Source organism: Sceloporus undulatus, chromosome 3 (assembly GCF_019175285.1).
Source record: "Sceloporus undulatus isolate JIND9_A2432 ecotype Alabama chromosome 3, SceUnd_v1.1, whole genome shotgun sequence".
NCBI lineage: Eukaryota > Metazoa > Chordata > Lepidosauria > Squamata > Phrynosomatidae > Sceloporus > Sceloporus undulatus.
Window position 1 is genome coordinate 124950503 of NC_056524.1, and position 16759 is coordinate 124967261.

Genomic DNA, 16759 nt, shown 5'->3' on the forward strand with positions numbered 1-16759 from the left:
ATATACGGGATGGGCGGGGCTACCGCCAAAAAGTTGCAAAGAGACTGCAGAAAGTTACATGACTTTCTGCCCAGAGATTCTAGAAGTTTCCGAGTTTGCTGCGCATGCGCAGAAATAACCCATTTGTGTGATTCGCAGAGACCACGAAGAAGAAGTTAATTTACCATTCAAGAGTAGATTCAGTGGGCCTGCTCTAGTCATGAATAGAAATTGGATTTAGATGGAGGTTTTCAATTACACCACCCCAGTATTTAAACATGGGTGAATAGGAACCACATGCAGATGAGTGAGCTGACAAACGAGGGATGGAACGCTTAGTCCCTCTATCACACCCAGTGCACAAAACATAAAGATGGTTGAATGAAGGAAGCCCTTTCCTCCACATCCAGTATACAACCCTTCAAGAATGACAGAGCTATGAGGCCTTGTTTGCATGGGCCTAAAGGCCTGTTTCCCTCTTGTTTTGATGCAGGCAGACCAGACAATTTCTGGCATGTCCCACACTAGAACTGGGACATAACAACGAATTAAGATAGGTTACTTGTTGCTCCACATCTTCTAGAAGATTTGGAGTCCTGTGTTTCCCATGCTGTCACAACTCTCTACATGGGCATCCCTCAGGGTCACCTGGTGCATCCACCAGAGCCATGGATCACTTGTTCTGAGGTCAGAATGAAGCACCCAGAATGTGACCATTGCAAGCCACCTTGTTCTGACCTCAGGAGAGAACGGCCTAAGATGATGGCAGATGCACTGGGCAGCCTGGTGGGATGCCTGTGCACACAACTATCATGCGCAGGAATAGAGGGTGAGGTAACAGGGGTGGGGTGGGGAAGCAGCAGGGCCAGGATGCTCTGGGCTGCCCCTTGAGTATCCTGGAGAGTACAGACAAGGCTTGGCTCATCTTAGTTAGACTCCAGTAGACTACCGTAGTAAAAATTTCTGCAAACTATTAACTTTTGTGGACTTATTAGGCTACAGTAATCATATACTAGCTTTCAGATCATGCCTCACAGATAAGTTATAATAATAGCATGGCACACTGGTTTGAGTGCTGGACTAAGGGTTCCATTCCCCGCTCAGCTAGGATACCCACTGGGTGACCTTGGACAGGTCACATGCTCTCAGCCCCAGGGGAAGGCAAAGGCAAAACTCCTGTGAACAAATCTTGACAAGAAACCCTAATGATAAGGTCACCATAAGTCAAAAACTTGAAGGCACACAAAAAACATTACAGAATATGTCCTGAAATAATACTTCAGCTTGTTAAAATTAAAATATGAGAAGTGAAGTCTTCATTATTTGAACTTGGCAAAACTGAGCATGCACTGACTAACTGTCCAAGGATTTAAAGGGGTGGGGGCAGGCATAGCAAAGCAAGCCCTCTGTGACCTTAGCGGCTCATCAGTGCTCAGGGATGGACTTGGAAGCTACTGGAACTACTAAAATACCCACAGCTTGCATGCATATGTGTGAAGTGCTAAGTCATGGATTTGCCTTGGGACAATGTGATCAACAGTTGTTCAGTACAGTAAAGTGGAGTAATGAGATGACAGATCCCAGGGTAAATGTGCCAGTTATACTTCCCAATATTAATGTTCTTACTTTTTGAAGCTTTAGGATTTGTTTTTATTTCTTCCACCTCATCTTCTTCAGGCAAGTTTACATCATCCTGGCTTGCAAATCTTAACAAGCTGCCCTTGCTGTTCCTCTTGAATGCTTTTGGGTGAGAGAGTTCAGGTGAAATGTATGACTGCATGATGTCATCCTCTTCCAGTTCCTCCTCAGAACTAAATGGTGGTGTTCTAAGAGAAGAAGCACACTCTTTGAATCTAGCCCCTTTCAGTAATAGTGTATTTTATAAACACAAGCACACATGCATACACACAGCACACTGTAGCAACATCCTGTTTAATCAAAGTTTTGGTAACCATCTTCATTGCCTTAACCAGTGTCTCTTCAGGTTTTCTGATTTCTCCCTTCAAAGCTGTGAAAAGTGTGGGAGAAGTAGCCCACCTCTAATCAACTTCATCTGGAACATCGAATGAGCTGATGACAGATGAAACACTTCCCATTTTTAAGAATAGTTAGTCCACAATAATATGACTCTAAGGAAGACAAGTTGAATAATGCAGGTTTCCATTAATTCAAAGGGTTCTCTACATGTATAAGGTCCACAAGGAAAGGTCGTATGTTAAGAAAGATTCTCTACAGTGTACACCATCTACACAGTCAAGAATATGTGCAGATTCCTTACAGATTCTGCTAGATCAGGGACGGGCAAGTTTTACAGCACTAGGGTTTGCAAATCTAGGCATGTAAGTGACTATTTCCCCTTGGATTTAAGCCTGTGCACATACACACATACAAATGTTAGCTCTAGTGGCCCATCCATCACAACAGTCTTCAGAAGCATTGTTGGGATGGATGGAATGCTTAATAGTACACCTATCTCAGTGACGTGGGTCAACAGCAATGGGACAGAAGCATGATTAATCTTTAAAGAGCTCTTTATCCAGAGTGTAATCCTGCTGTTTGGTATTCTGATATGATCTCCATTCTGTGTCGAAATGCATGCCCGATATAATGGGGCAGCAATGTGCAGGGAGGAGGCTGAAAAGAAGACCACAAGTTGCCCACCTCAGTTGTGAATAAGGGTGGATTCTATCTTGATTTTATCCTGGTTCAAAGGCAGATGGTATGAATCAGTCACTGTCCTCTGTAGTGCATGACTATCATTTTATGTATAGACAGGTGTGTATGACAGCAAGTAAAAAATAAGCCAGCCTGTGTATTTGTCTTTGTATTCACCTTACAAATTTTGTCAGTATTCAAAAAAATCTAAGCATTGTGGAACTAAGTGAATTCCTAATGAAGGCCAAGAAATCAAAGGAACAGAAGCAGAACTTCAGATGAAGTGTGGAGCATCCTGCACAGCTCCCTGTTCCTCCCTATTTGTTTCTTCTGCTTTCATTCACAGACTGCCCATCTCTTGATGTGAAGTATGCATACAATTTAACCTTTCTTCATTGCCTTAAAAATACTGTATGGAGTTCTCAGCATAACCTGAAGTCACATCCATCCCTAACCAAGCTGAAGAAGACTTACGTAACACTGTGCCTCTTGGGAATTTCATCCACCAAAGCACTCTTCTTGCTTCTAGAAGAAACAAGAAAAACTGATTTGCAGCTTTTGTTGCCTATTATGAGGTTTGATACATGGTAGATCTTTTATTGCTTTGAACAATCACATTTTGAAAATGGCTTACAAATGTTGTTAAGACATTAAAATAACATGAGGAACCTTTAATAAACTGATCATTCCCCACTCTGCAAGGACATACTAACTAAACATTACTTTAGAGGGTCAGAACTCAGGGGCTCTACAGACGGCCCCAAAGGGGCGTCGGGAGGCCTCCCCTTTCCTGGCCAGATCAGGGCCGCAGCAGCCTTACACCGCGGCTCCGATCCGGCCTATGGAGGGTGCAAAAAGGAGCTGCAAAAAGCGGCTCCTTTTTGCGCCTTCCAAAGGGCACCATAGCTACAGCAGCACGGCTGTATGTCACCCCTTTGGTACTGCATCATCTGGATGAGGCACGGGAGGCATGCCATGATGCCGCATGGCATCTGGAATGGCACATGGCATCATGACACCCTGGGGGCATAGTCAGGGTGTTTATCGTCAGGACGCTGGGCCCTGACTCCGCCCACAGGCCGGCTTTTCAGGCTGGTCTGTATAGGGCCTCAGTTTCCTTCATTCCTTCCCTGTTTTAATACCACAAGGACAACTCACAGCAATAAATAAATATACCCCAACAATAAAAAGTAAGTTTAATTGAAAGGTTTCTCTTACTTTGGTGTAGATGTATTCTCAGCAGGGATTGATCGTGGTACACAAGGGCGTTTGGCAATGGAAGAATGTTTTGCTGGCTTGGGTAACACTGTTGAAAAGGAGCCTCGTACATGAGCTGCCCTCTGTTGAACTGTAATGAAAGGAAAATTATAAATAAGCAGAACACAGAGCACTCCAAAAGAAACTGAAGTGGCCCTGCTAGTAAGGAATATAGAAGAACATCACTGATGTGCAAATGGAGTGGGTGGGTAGGGGAATGTATCTTCTATTTCCCTTTTGCAATCTGAACTGTATCTAACAGATCTATACAGAGAGGTTTCTTCAGATCCCTTTTCGTTAGTCTTTTCAGAGTTTGGAAGATTTACCAAAAGGAGTAAAAGTGCTGTCTGGGAGTGTTGCTGGAAAGAAATATTTCCAGACTCTAGATCTTTTTTATAAAAATGTTTTGACTTATTTAATCATTAATTCCTTTGAAGCTCCCTTGTTTTCTTGAAGTTCTTACATAATCATCTGCAGCAACTGTCTCTTATAAACTCATTGCTTTAATATTCTCACTTTAAGCTGCCTTCCAAGTTTAAAAGAATTGTAAGCAGAAAGGTGGGATATAAATAGTAGCCATACTGAGACAGCTTATTAGTCTGCTTAGTTCAGTACTATCTAAATTGATGAACAAAAGTTCTATAAATGGTCAATGGGTTCTGTTCCAGCCCTACCTGGAGAAGTTGGGGATTGAACCTGGGGCCTTCTGGATGCAAGGCAGGAGTCCTACCATTAAACTAAGACCTATTTATTATACATCCATTACATGATGAACAGAAATACTATGCCCTCAATAAAAATTAGCAACCTTGCCTACCTCTCTTGGATGGAAGTTTTATAAACTAGGCACTTCTTACACACTGAGCCAGCATGGCGTAGTGGTTTGAGTGTTGGATTATGGCTCTGGAGACCAGAGTTTGATCCTCCGCTCAGCCATAAAACCCAATGGGTAACCTTGAGTAAGTCACATGCTCTCAACCTCAGGGGAAGGCAATGGCAAACCTCCTCTGAACAAATCTTGACAAGAAAACCCATGATAGGGTCGCCATAAGTCAGAAATGACTTGAGGAAACACAACAACAACAGAGTAAGAAAAGCATCCTCTGCCTCCAAAATCTAGCAAAACACTGCCACAGGACTGTAGTACCCTACTAGTATTGAGCTATCATAGTGCCTGACAATCCGTCAGTTAAACCCCCCCCTTTTTTTTTTACCTATGAGAAAAAAAGGAGTTAGTTACACATGATGAAGCAGTTTAGGGTACAAGTAAATGACTTGATTACTAACCAATTGTTGTTATTGTGTTCCTTCAAGTCATTTATGATGTACAGCAACCCTATCATAGAATATTCTTAGTAGCATTTGTTCAGAGTAGGGTTGCTATTGCCTTCCCCTGAGGCTGACAGAGTGCAACTTACTGAAAGTCACATAGTGGGCTTCCATGGTCGAGCTGCGAATCAAACCCTGGTTGCCAGAGACCTAGTCCAACACCCAAACCACTACATCACACTGATTAGTACTAACCAATTACTAATATATTGTTTGTGACAGGATATTCCACCATGGATTAACATATTGCATTCACCAGCACCCAGTGGTCCAAGTAGGGTGTGTGTGAGGTTCCTTCTACAGTAGTAGGATGAATTTCCCCCATTATCCTACTTAGGCCATGCACTGCATTTCCCCCACTATCCTACTTAGGCCATAAACATTAGGGCTGTGATAAACATGTGTATCTACACAGGTTTTATGGGAAACAGAAGCTCATCTTTGATCCTCTCTGAACAGGGTTCTATATAGCCTATGGAGCAAAAGATATCAAAAACACTATTATCTTCACCAATTGCTGTCAAACAGCACTATGTAGAAATGTAAATTCATCCTTAAGCTGTTCAAGCTTTAAAAATCTCACTACTTAACAAACCAATATATTTCATATATGAAAGGTACCCAATCACTTTGCTCTGAAGAATCATGTACACATGGAGAAATTAGAGCTCCCCAAACCAGAAATCTGGTTGGGAGAAGAATCAAAAACTATCACACCTTGTGGGGAAAGATGAGGGCTGGAAAAAAGCCTGCTGCAAGATGCTCTTTCTGCAACTCTAAAGCTGACTTGCCGTTCAAGCTGTTCTCGTATTTGCTGGATATCAGGAACCTGTTTTTTTCTTTCTTCTCTTGCAGACTCAACAGACATTAGGACTCTATTCAAATGATCACTTGGGATACCATGAACTCCCTGGGGGCAAGGAGAAGGAGAGGAAAAAGTTACATTCTAATATACAATACACTATAATGCTTCAAAGATTATGCTTCTAAGATTAAATACAGATGGGTTTTTGAGAAGTATATAAGCCACCCTTTAGAAAGATACTGATGCTATAAACAAGTGGATAAATTGGATTTCATGTATCCCTTCTGTGTAGGAGTTTGACCTTTCACAGAAATATTGTGGAGTCCAGAAGGGAAATTAAACTGCTTTGTCATTCACAAGATTGGAAGGATGGCTCGATTGAGAATTTCATCTACGGTAGTTGAAACTGAGACTAGGCCTAATGAGACTGGGCAGATTCACCCTATTGAGAGAAAAACTTAACATCAGGTGAAATTAGTGTCTATGCAAATAATGATTTGGTTTGAAATAGCCAATAGTTATTAATAAACAGTAACTCATACACTCCTGCAATTTTCATATAAGTGGGATTTTGTGATGACATACTTCAATTTATAGAAAATATGAAATCTTAAAAACCATATTATGTGGTACTGATAAATAATAACCTCCAAAGGCAGAAAGACATTACATTGAGGTCAAAATTAAAGTTCAAGAATAGCATTAACTTCTATAGCCAGATGCCAAACAGACAGCTGATTCAGATGGCTGAAGAATAATATAAAAGAATTGCCTCCCCCAGCCCTGTGATCTCCAGGTAGCAGAGTCTATAGACAAGTTGGCTGAGGGATAATAGAGGCTGTGACCAACAGACTGGGAGGACACAAGGTTGGGGAAGGCTGAACTAAAAGGAAAAGGAAAAACATTTTCCTTTTGTCTATGCAAAGAGTTTAAAGCAATCTTACTGATTTGATTCCCAAGGATTCCAATTTCTCTGCTAAAGTCTGCTCCAAAACAGCTCTCAGCTCTCTTGTTAAAGAAGGATTGCTCTTCAGACTATTTATTACATGGTGCTTACTTTTCCCTACTTTAGGCACATGTTTCTCCATTTCTGAAACATAACAGGTTTTTTTTCTTATTTAAAAGCATACTATATCATACCAAGTATCAACATATGTTAAACATACAGCATTTTAAAAAGGCAAAAATGGAAGACACTCTTCAAACCCACTATATAAAAATCTCTGCTATCATGTTTCCCTTTATACTTCCTGCTTAATTTTGGCTTTTCAGTTTAAACAGAAAACCCCCAACCCTAGTATTTCATGCTTGGCTAGAATTCCATTTGGCCATAGGCTCACACCTTAGCTTGGCCATGAAGCTTCCTGGCATTCTGGTATATTTCACATATCTATGTGAGAAGAATAAATCATTTTACAGCGTGGAAAGTACTACCACCATAAGAGTAAGAGCAGCAGCAGTAGCAATTTATTACAACGATTTTACAGATATCTGTGTAATCAAAGTCTATGTGTCTTATTCCTCACAAACTTTTCAAACTACTTCAACAACACAGCATCAACTACATCAGCAACTACCGTACTTCCTCTTAAACAAATTCAGCAACAAAGGCAGAAGAAATGAAATAAGAAAATCAACAGGTGCTTATGTTTGGGGGGGGATATACAAACTTTCACCCAGCCCAGAAGGACAATCTTAACAAAAAATATTTATCCCCTTCCTTGCAAAACCCCCGACTACTTGAAGACAGGAAAACAATTGGTGTCTAAAGTCTTGTCTGGACAGGCCAGGATACTCTAGGGCAGCCTGGAGTATCTTGGCCCTGAAACTGCTCCCACCTCCCCATCACCTAGCTCTGCATTCCCACACTGGGGTGTCTGACTGCATGCATATCATGCTGAGCTGCCCAGCATGAGCACTGCCGCCCTCATGGGTCATTCCTTTCTATGGTCAGAACGAAGTACCCAGTGCCTTGACTGAGAATTTCAATCTGGGTCCCATCTATTGTATATACTTTTTAAACAAACCTCGGGAAAAATTACTTTTGGGACTACAATTCCCAGCAGTCCCTTGCTGGGAGTTCCTGCCCCCCAAAAGTAATGTTTCTATACTCTGGTCTGAAAATTAAGTCTCACTATGCCAGAGAGCAGATCCCAATTTATACAGCTCACATTACACTTTGTCCTTTGAGTTGTTCCTGGAAATACCCACATTAAACTGTTAGCTGTCATGAATAACTGTACATTGGCATTTTCCTACTGGCATTTCAGTAGACTACTGTATCAGGTTGCAGCTGACTCTTGCAAAAATATGGAGATAATCTGGTTGGTTAATAATGCTGTTTTGGCAACTGCAAATGAATTTTGTTGATTAGTTGTAGTAAAGTTATTTATTTTTAAATAAATAAATAAATGTACCTTTTGTATCAAATAGATTTTAGCTGTACAGGTACTTTATTTTTCATTTTATATGAGCTGCCTTGGAACCCACATTGGGAGAAAGACAGAATATAAACCAACTAAATATTCCTCGACTATTCCCTAAGTATGCACTGATCTGCTGAAGAAAGCTATAAATACTGTATTTACACAAATTATAAAGCAAAAAGTGGTGAGATAGGGCTTGAGAGTCAAACACTGCTTGTGAGAAATCAAAATGATTAGTCAGGAACTCTAAAAAATAGACTTCCTCATTCTGTTCAAAATGAATACATGATACAAGTTCCCTTTCCAGAGTTTTCAGTATCAATAAAGATGTCTTCTACTAAAAGCCAATTACCCAGACTGTAGGAAGCTCGCAAGCAAAGAAGTCACATTGGGTGGGCTGTGGATGGATTTCCAGGAAGACTGATATTGGACATCAATGTGCAGGACAGAGGTCTAAGTGACAAGAGAGGCTGCTTTTGGAAAAGCAACAGTGGAAATATTGTGGTACTTTGTTCTATGTGTTCTTTATTTAGCTTGAGAAGTGTATCTATCCTTTCATAAAATATGCTTGATGTCAGTGTAACAGCGCTTTGGAAACTACAGGGAATGTGCTCATTTGTTCCACAGTGAAGCATTACCATTATAGGCCACAGAAACTTTGATTGTTCCTACTGTTACCTTTTTCATCCTCTGGAAGCTCCTCTATGGGCTCCAGCATGTGCACCAAAAGGGCCTGTTCTAATAATGAGGAAACATAGGAATAGCACAGACAGAAAGACAGATAGGACAGAAGCAGGTCAAGATAAAAGGTCTAGAGGGTGAAAACTGTGCAGAATATAGGGAGGTCTCAAGCTTGATCACTTTCCCCCTGATTCACTAACATCAGAGCGCGATTATATGCAATTCCAAATGATGAGATTTATATCAATTATACTGAATGTTTGGGATAACATGTGGTGTTATCTGCCACCACTGACATATGAGGGACTGAAATATCATACCATCATACTGAATTACTATTGTGTCTCTCACAGTCTTTAAATGCTTCCTTCTAGGAGATGGCAATTGTGCCCTCTCTTACATAGGTATTAATCAATTCCTGGGTTCAGCCAGCTCTCCAACTACATGTAATAAACCATGAAGGGTAGCTGTACCATACTCATATACTCTGTTGCTGGAAAGGAGAAGAATTAATTTTGAAATTAATTCTAGAAAAGGTAGGAAGGTTGCAACAGTGAGGAAAGGAAGGAAGAGAAAGACATAGAGACAGAACAGACCTGCAGAGATAAATAAAAGAGACAATCACCAGCTAAATCATCCAAAATTAGAATCCAAATTGAAAACAAAGATCCCATGTTTTGTATAGTGAAAAAAGTTTAGGGTTGTTTGAGTTTTTCTTTGTTTCTTTGTATCGTCAGAAATGTCTGATTATCAGAAATCTTACTATCTGTACAGTTAAAACTACAAGAAATCATATCTGATACCACAGGTTTAAAATTCACAATTAGTGGAGATAATGTCCCTGACACCTATCCAAAGAAGAGGAAATAAAACAGGTAAAAACAGTGCCCAGTGATCCAATTCAATATGAAGGCATCTAGCATATGATAAAACTGCCTCTACTGAAAGATACTGCATCCACGTGAACCTAAATGTATCTGTGAAATCCAAGCCAGGATGGCCATTTCTAACAAAAGATGCAGCTGCCACATGATAAATATGACTGTGAGGAGTCCCATGAGTCAAAATTATTTTATGATGAGTCTCACAGTACATTCATCTTTCACATCTCTGGTCTATTGAGAAATCTCTTGAGATTCAAATAGAGCTTAATTAGGCTGTCTGTTTTTATACAAATATGATTGCAGGTATGTAGTTCATTCTATATTGCCTCTGCCTTTAGGGAGAGTGAGCTCGATGTCTCAGAGAGCTGATTTTAGGTGATATAATTTTAAATAATATCTTTATACTGCTATCTGTGTTTGAGTGCTTGTATTATATTGTTCAAATTAAAAGCTTCAAAGTTTCCTTGTAATCGAAATAAGCATTATGCAGGAAGAAAAGGCCAACATGTTGTACTTCATAGAATAATAAAGTTGGAAAAGACCACAAGGGCCATCTAATCCAACCCCCTGCCATGCAGGAACTCTCAGTCAAAGCATCCCTGACAGATGGCCATCCAGCCTCTGTTTAAAAACCTCCAAAGAAGGAGACTCCACTACACTCCGAGGGAGTGTGTTCCACTGTTGAACAGCTCTTACTGTCAGGAAGTTCCTCCTAATGTTTAGGTGGAATCTCTTTTCCTGTAGTTTGAATCCACTGCTTCGGGTCCTATTCTCTGAAGCAGCAGAAAATAATCTTGCTCTATCCACAATGTGACACCCCTTCAAATATTTAATCAGAGGTTTCATATCACTTCTCAACCTTCTCTTCTTCACTTATATCAGTAACCCTTGACAGTGATCTTTTCAGTATCTTTCAGAAGAGTTTAATGGAAAAATATTTAAACTTAGCTATTGCTTATTGTCAACTGAGAGGACAGTAGATTGGGGAATATTTCATGACTATTACAGAAACTTACCATGCATTGATGGCAAACTTGATTTAGGTTGAACAATATTCTGTGCTGATGTTTTCACTGGGATGTAAAAGGAGAAATATATAAACTACAGATTCTTGTATTTCAGAAAAGCCTTTTCTCAAATGTAAATGATAGAAACAAGAATTATTTTCCTACTATGGTAAGAACTACTTGTTAGAAAACAACAATTAACAAGTAGACAAGAGCAAGTATTTTGTGTTTGTTAATTCAGTCTCACAGTCTTTCGTGTTTGTTAATTCAACTTACCATCAGATGAACTGATGCTTTCTACTGATTTTTTGGTAGCGAGTTTTTGTATCTGAAATACAGGGACAGTAAAGAGTATATACAGATTTAGAAGGACAGAGCTTGGCAGTACTACTACCGAAATATCACTATTCTGACAAAGCAAGGTCATCACATGGTAGGGGTAGAAGGAATATTTGTCATTCTTTCTTTCTTGGCTGAAAAACAGATATGCTGACACTTGAGAAACTCAGCTGGGAAGAAAAATACAGGGGCAGTTTTCACCTGTTTTTGCACATCCCGTACAAACCCCCAAGAAATTATTCTGTTCAGGAAAAAATGTTTTGTTTTGTTTTTTTGCATGAGAATTATGGGATTGGGCACAACAAACACTGTTTCCAGACAAAGACTTGTATTGTTATCTAAGACAGATATTTTCTATGGACAAAACAACAATCTTCACAGAAGAAATTATAGCTATATGGTATTGTAGTGCAAAATTGTTTTCTGTACAAGTTTTTGTTATGCAAAGTCTGTGTTGTGCAAGATTGTTTTTTGCATTGAAGACAGCAGTCTTGCACAAAATCCACATATGATGGTCTGGAAACAACTGTTTTGTTCTTTTTCTTTCTTTTCTTTTCCCCCCATAAATCTCCACAATTCTTGTGTGAAAAATGCCTATTTTGACACAGAGTAATTATCCCAAACACTTGAATTATGGGCAAGGTTTGTGCAAAAATATTTTCGCTGCAACAGAGAGAATACTGTGAATGTTTTTTTTTTTTTGAGGGGGGGTGGGTTTTTCAGGCTATGTTGCTGTGTTCTGGAAGAGTTTATTCCTGACGTTTCACCAGCATCTGTGGCTGGTATCTTAAGAGAGTTTTCTGAAGATGCTGGCAAAATGTCAGGAATAAGCTCTTCCAGAACACAGCCACATAGCCCAAATACCCACAAAAAATTATGGATGCCAGCTGTGGAAGCCTTTGACTTCACATTGTGAAAATTATTCATCCTCACTTGTGAGGATGAAATAGTTGACTATCAACATCCTTATCACAGCACAAGGTGGCACTGTTTTGTGCTAGGCCTACAGATCCCTAACAGCTTGACACCTAAACAGCACCTTATACACTCACCTTCCTGGCACATGATGACAGCAAAAGGATAAGACACTTGATGCTCTTGACAAGCTACAGTAATGATGATTCAAGTGTCTTAGCATAGCTAAGAAAAGAGAGATGTTTTCCATAGTGTCTAAGGAAACCTCAGCAGGGGTGATCAAGCCTGGGCCACATAGTGTAACAGTGCAGTTCATACTAACAATAAAACATTATGGGATATTATTTCCTTCCATGTGAAGGGACAATGCATCCATTTAAAAAAAAACGGTGGGCACTCTACTGCTGTGATAACGGCTACTGGTTGACACAGCAAGTTCATCCATCAAACAGGGAATGAGTATTTTTCGTATCAATTTTCAGTGATAAGGATAAAAATTAATGAATTTGTTTCAGAGGAGTGAAGAGAAGGCACTATTACTCTTCTAAATAAGGCTACAAAATGGGGGGAGGGGGGGTACTTTGGGTTAGGGTTGCAACAGCTCACAACATGATAAAAATATACATCAAAACAAACATATAAGGTTATAAAATATTGCATAGCCATGGAAAATGCTTCTTTACTTTCCCCACCTTAAAAAAAAGATGATGTAGTTTTAGATTCACAACAACAGCTTATACAACAGACCTGATGTTTCTGTGCAATTATAAGATCATTCTGGTCTTGAAGCCTCTGTCCTAGTTCTTCTATCCTCTTTTTATAAAAGTTGTTACTTGCATTGAGTTCCTCTGTCATTGATGTTTTGAGCTTCTCAATTTGTGATGTAAGCTATGCATGTCAAACATGGAAAAGGAAATATATCAGTATTACATTACTTTAAATAAAAATTAAGTTTATTTAAGCAGAATAATTAAGCTCATATGATCTACTATTTACCAGTTCTAACTCAAATGCTTTTTCTCATATAAGCTAAAAAGCCAAAGCCTGCTACAAGTGCTAAAGTCTTATTCACTTCTATAAGCAACAGAAAGAAGGCATTTTTGTTTTTTAAATAGGTATGCTTGCCTCTGCTGGAAGCTATGTCACCAATGAATTCATGCAGTTATGCTTATTTCAGACTTTCTAAGGAAAATCTTTCTCTTTTTGGAAAGCCCTAAGAGATAATGTTAGGATGCACAGTAGTTCTCAGTGACACTATTTTAAAAAGAATGCAACAAACTGGAATATTGGTTATGTAGAAGTGCTTTGGGTCATCTACACCATTCTTCACTGTCCTCTTATTGAAAAGGCCTCTTCTGAGCTTTGCTGTTACACTGGGAGCTGGAAATAAATTCATGAAGTATGCACCATGGTACCTTGGCATTTGCCTTGCTAATCATTTGTAAGACAGCCTTTGGCCTGTAAGCTGGCATCTGCCTCCTGAAAACTGTATGTGAAAGCCATTGTGACATAGAAACCACATGTGGGGGAGAGAGATATTCCCCCACTGTTATTCCTAGCTTGACTGATAGCCCCTCAAGACAAGGAAAAAAGTCTGTGAACATCTCAGGGGTTACTCCTATTCAAACTTATTTTATTTTGGTGACATATGTCATGTTTCATCATCTTGAAGTATATCCTGAGAATTCCCAAATTATCAAGGACTTTTCATTCCTACTTCCCAGGTCAGTTTAAATTAATCCAGTGTTTTTCAAAAATGAAATGTCATCTCCACTGGTAGGTACAAGTGGAACAAGAAACATCTGCACAAAAACAAAATAATCCTTATGGTAAAGTAGTGTAATATTGCTGAAATCACTTTAACGCTTTTACTATAACGCCTAGATCAGGGGTAGGCAACCTGCGGCCCGCGGGCCAGATGCGGCCCGGCAAGGCCTTGGGACCGGCCCCAGCCCAGTCCTGCCGCCAATTGCCACCGGGGCCTTTGGCGTCTCGTGCGAGGGGCATGGTGGGCAATTGTCTATAGAAGCCTTAGAAACATGCATTTATCTTAACATTTTTTAAAAAAACAGCAAATGTTTTTGCGTGTCCTCCATTTTTTATTTAAAAAGTGCCCTCCATTTGAAAATTTTGTCCTACATTTGTCCCGGTTTATTTATTTATTTATTTATTTATTAAAATTTATTTATTTATTTATTTTGCTTCGGCCCCCCAGTTGTCTGAGGGGCAGCAACCCGGCCCCCGGCTCAAAAGGGCTGCCTACCCCTGGCCTAGATAGTATGGAATTTCAGCCATGGAACTTGTTGAAAATCAATTTCAGAAACATTACCTGAGTCTACATGTCACACATGATCAGTGGGAGGGGGTGGAGGAAGGACACAAGGTGGGAAAGAAAACCTGAGACATTTCAAGAAAGACTTCAGATGCAAACCTAAGAATATGCAGGTAAAACCAAAACAAAAAGAACAAGAAAGTCTCCGTACTTCCAGAGATTCTTTTTTCTTTTCTAGATGAATTCTGACTGATGTCTAGAGGAGGGAAGAATGAAGGAGAGAAGGAGGGAGAACATCTGATGTGGGTTGGCTTCTGAATGAAAGGATATTTTCCTTCTATATAGGGAGTATTGCCAATGGCTACTGCCAATGACATAGCGTGTATAGATTATTCAGGGCTGGACTTCCAGAGCTCTTTCCAAAAAGCTCACATACTATCTAATCACCATCTGGAGGGAAAGGGGAGAAGAAAATGAGAGATTGGACTTATCATGAAGATTCATTCAGGGATGGCAGGAGGATCAATCCACTATGATTGGGTTCTCCCCACATATCAGCTGGTTCTGCAGGAGTTCACGTTCTTTTTTGTTCTTTTTCACAGTTTAAGTTACTGCCGTTGGACCCCTGTCCCTCTCAGGCAGTTTGATTATTCAGTCCAATTGATATATGTTTTACTGTTTGTATTCTGAACTGGGTGGGTATGGATTGACCCTCCTGCCATCCCTGAATGAATCTTCATGGTAAATCCAATCTCTTATTCATGGGATGGCAGGAGTAGCAGTCCACTATGATTGGGATGTATCCAAGCCCTTTATTCTGGGTGGGCATATTTTTCAGAAACCGTTGACTGCAGCATAGTCCTGCCAAATGAAACCCATGCAGTGATATTTATCTATCTTACAGTCCCATATAAATGTTGATGGTTCCTTGCATCCAGCTGCCTCTCAGACGTCTCATAATGATATCAATACTGCATATGCCGTGCTGATGGCCATTGCTCTTGTTGAATGCAGCCACACTGGAGTTAGCCTAGGTTTCTTCTCCCAATCATAGCAAAGATAAATGCTTGCTTTTATCCTCCTACCAATCATTGTCTTTAATGTTTTATTTCCTATTGTCCTTGGATTAAAGGAGATGAATGATTCTGTTTTACGTATGTGTCTTGTTCTGTTTAAAATAAGTTTTACCATTCTTCTAACATCTAGAATGTGCAATCTGTGCTGCTCTGGATGTTTTGGATTTGGACAGAAATTTGGTAACTATACTACATCTGGTGTTCCTAACTGGTTCAAACATTTCAGCAAAAATGCGGGATCCAATGTCAGAACCAATCTATTATACTCTATTTTACACAAATTTGAATTCATAAATAAAGCTGAAAATTTAAACACTCATCTTGCCAATGTTATAGCTACCAGAAATGAAACTTTATAAGTAATCATTCATAATGTTGCATCCCCAAAAGGCTCAAATGGTGCTTTGGTTAACCTGTTAAGTATTAAGTTTAAATCCCACGTTGGGAATCTATGTTGTATTGGAACAGATTTTAAAGTTGCATCTCTCAAGAATCGTTTTATATGGGAATGACCCCTTTCCGTGATGGAATCGAGCATTTCAAGATCTGGAACTTGCCGCCGGTAATTTGGAAGCCATTTGAACTGGTTTTACCTGTATTTTAGCTTTATTACCTTGTGCTAATTCATTTCTCTCTCTTTCTCATCAGACTCCTTTTCTTTACTGTTTTCTGTTGGTTTCCTTGATTGATCCACAGCAGCTCTCTGGCTCGCTAAAACATAATTTTCTTCCATTTCACTTTCACTTGAGGTTTGAAAAGTATTTAATTCATCCTTTTTGACCTCCTCAGAAACACACCTCATGCCATCTGAGGGGCACTAAGCTTACTGTTTGCTTGCCTTTTTTCAGCTTTTCCGCCTTTATAGAAGAATTGCTTGCCTTTTTATTTTCAATTTCCTTGTTCTTATTCACTGTGCCTCTTCCTCTATCCATTTCTATCCACAAACCCTATTTATAAACCACTTTTAAATGTATAGTTTGGCTGACTAGTCAAACATGACCGGTCCATTCACAGGATAAAAAACTGGCTGAGACAGGCAGGGGTCCAATGGCAATAACTGTCAAACTGGAAAAAAAGAAAGAAAGAAAAGGAAGTGGATCCCTGCAGAACCAGCTGATACGCAGAGAGAACCCA

The 16759-nt window shown here is 39.7% G+C and overlaps 1 protein-coding gene across 2 annotated transcripts in view; it reads right to left on the bottom strand.

The window, feature by feature from the left end:
- DZIP1 (DAZ interacting zinc finger protein 1) overlaps positions 1-16759 on the bottom strand; it is a 42226-nt gene that overhangs the window by 12209 nt on the left and 13258 nt on the right. The window contains exons 7-15 of one of the 2 annotated variants that reach the window (XM_042459540.1): positions 13025-13165; positions 11300-11351; positions 11033-11089; positions 9130-9189; positions 6970-7115; positions 5938-6130; positions 3853-3982; positions 3109-3159; positions 1606-1805 (exon numbers count right to left, since the gene is read on the bottom strand). In XM_042459540.1, coding sequence (XP_042315474.1) covers positions 1606-1805; positions 3109-3159; positions 3853-3982; positions 5938-6130; positions 6970-7115; positions 9130-9189; positions 11033-11089; positions 11300-11351; positions 13025-13165 — 1030 coding nt within the window. The remainder of the gene's footprint in view (positions 1-1605; positions 1806-3108; positions 3160-3852; positions 3983-5937; positions 6131-6969; positions 7116-9129; positions 9190-11032; positions 11090-11299; positions 11352-13024; positions 13166-16759) is intronic. The other variant, XM_042459541.1, reaches the window with a different exon arrangement.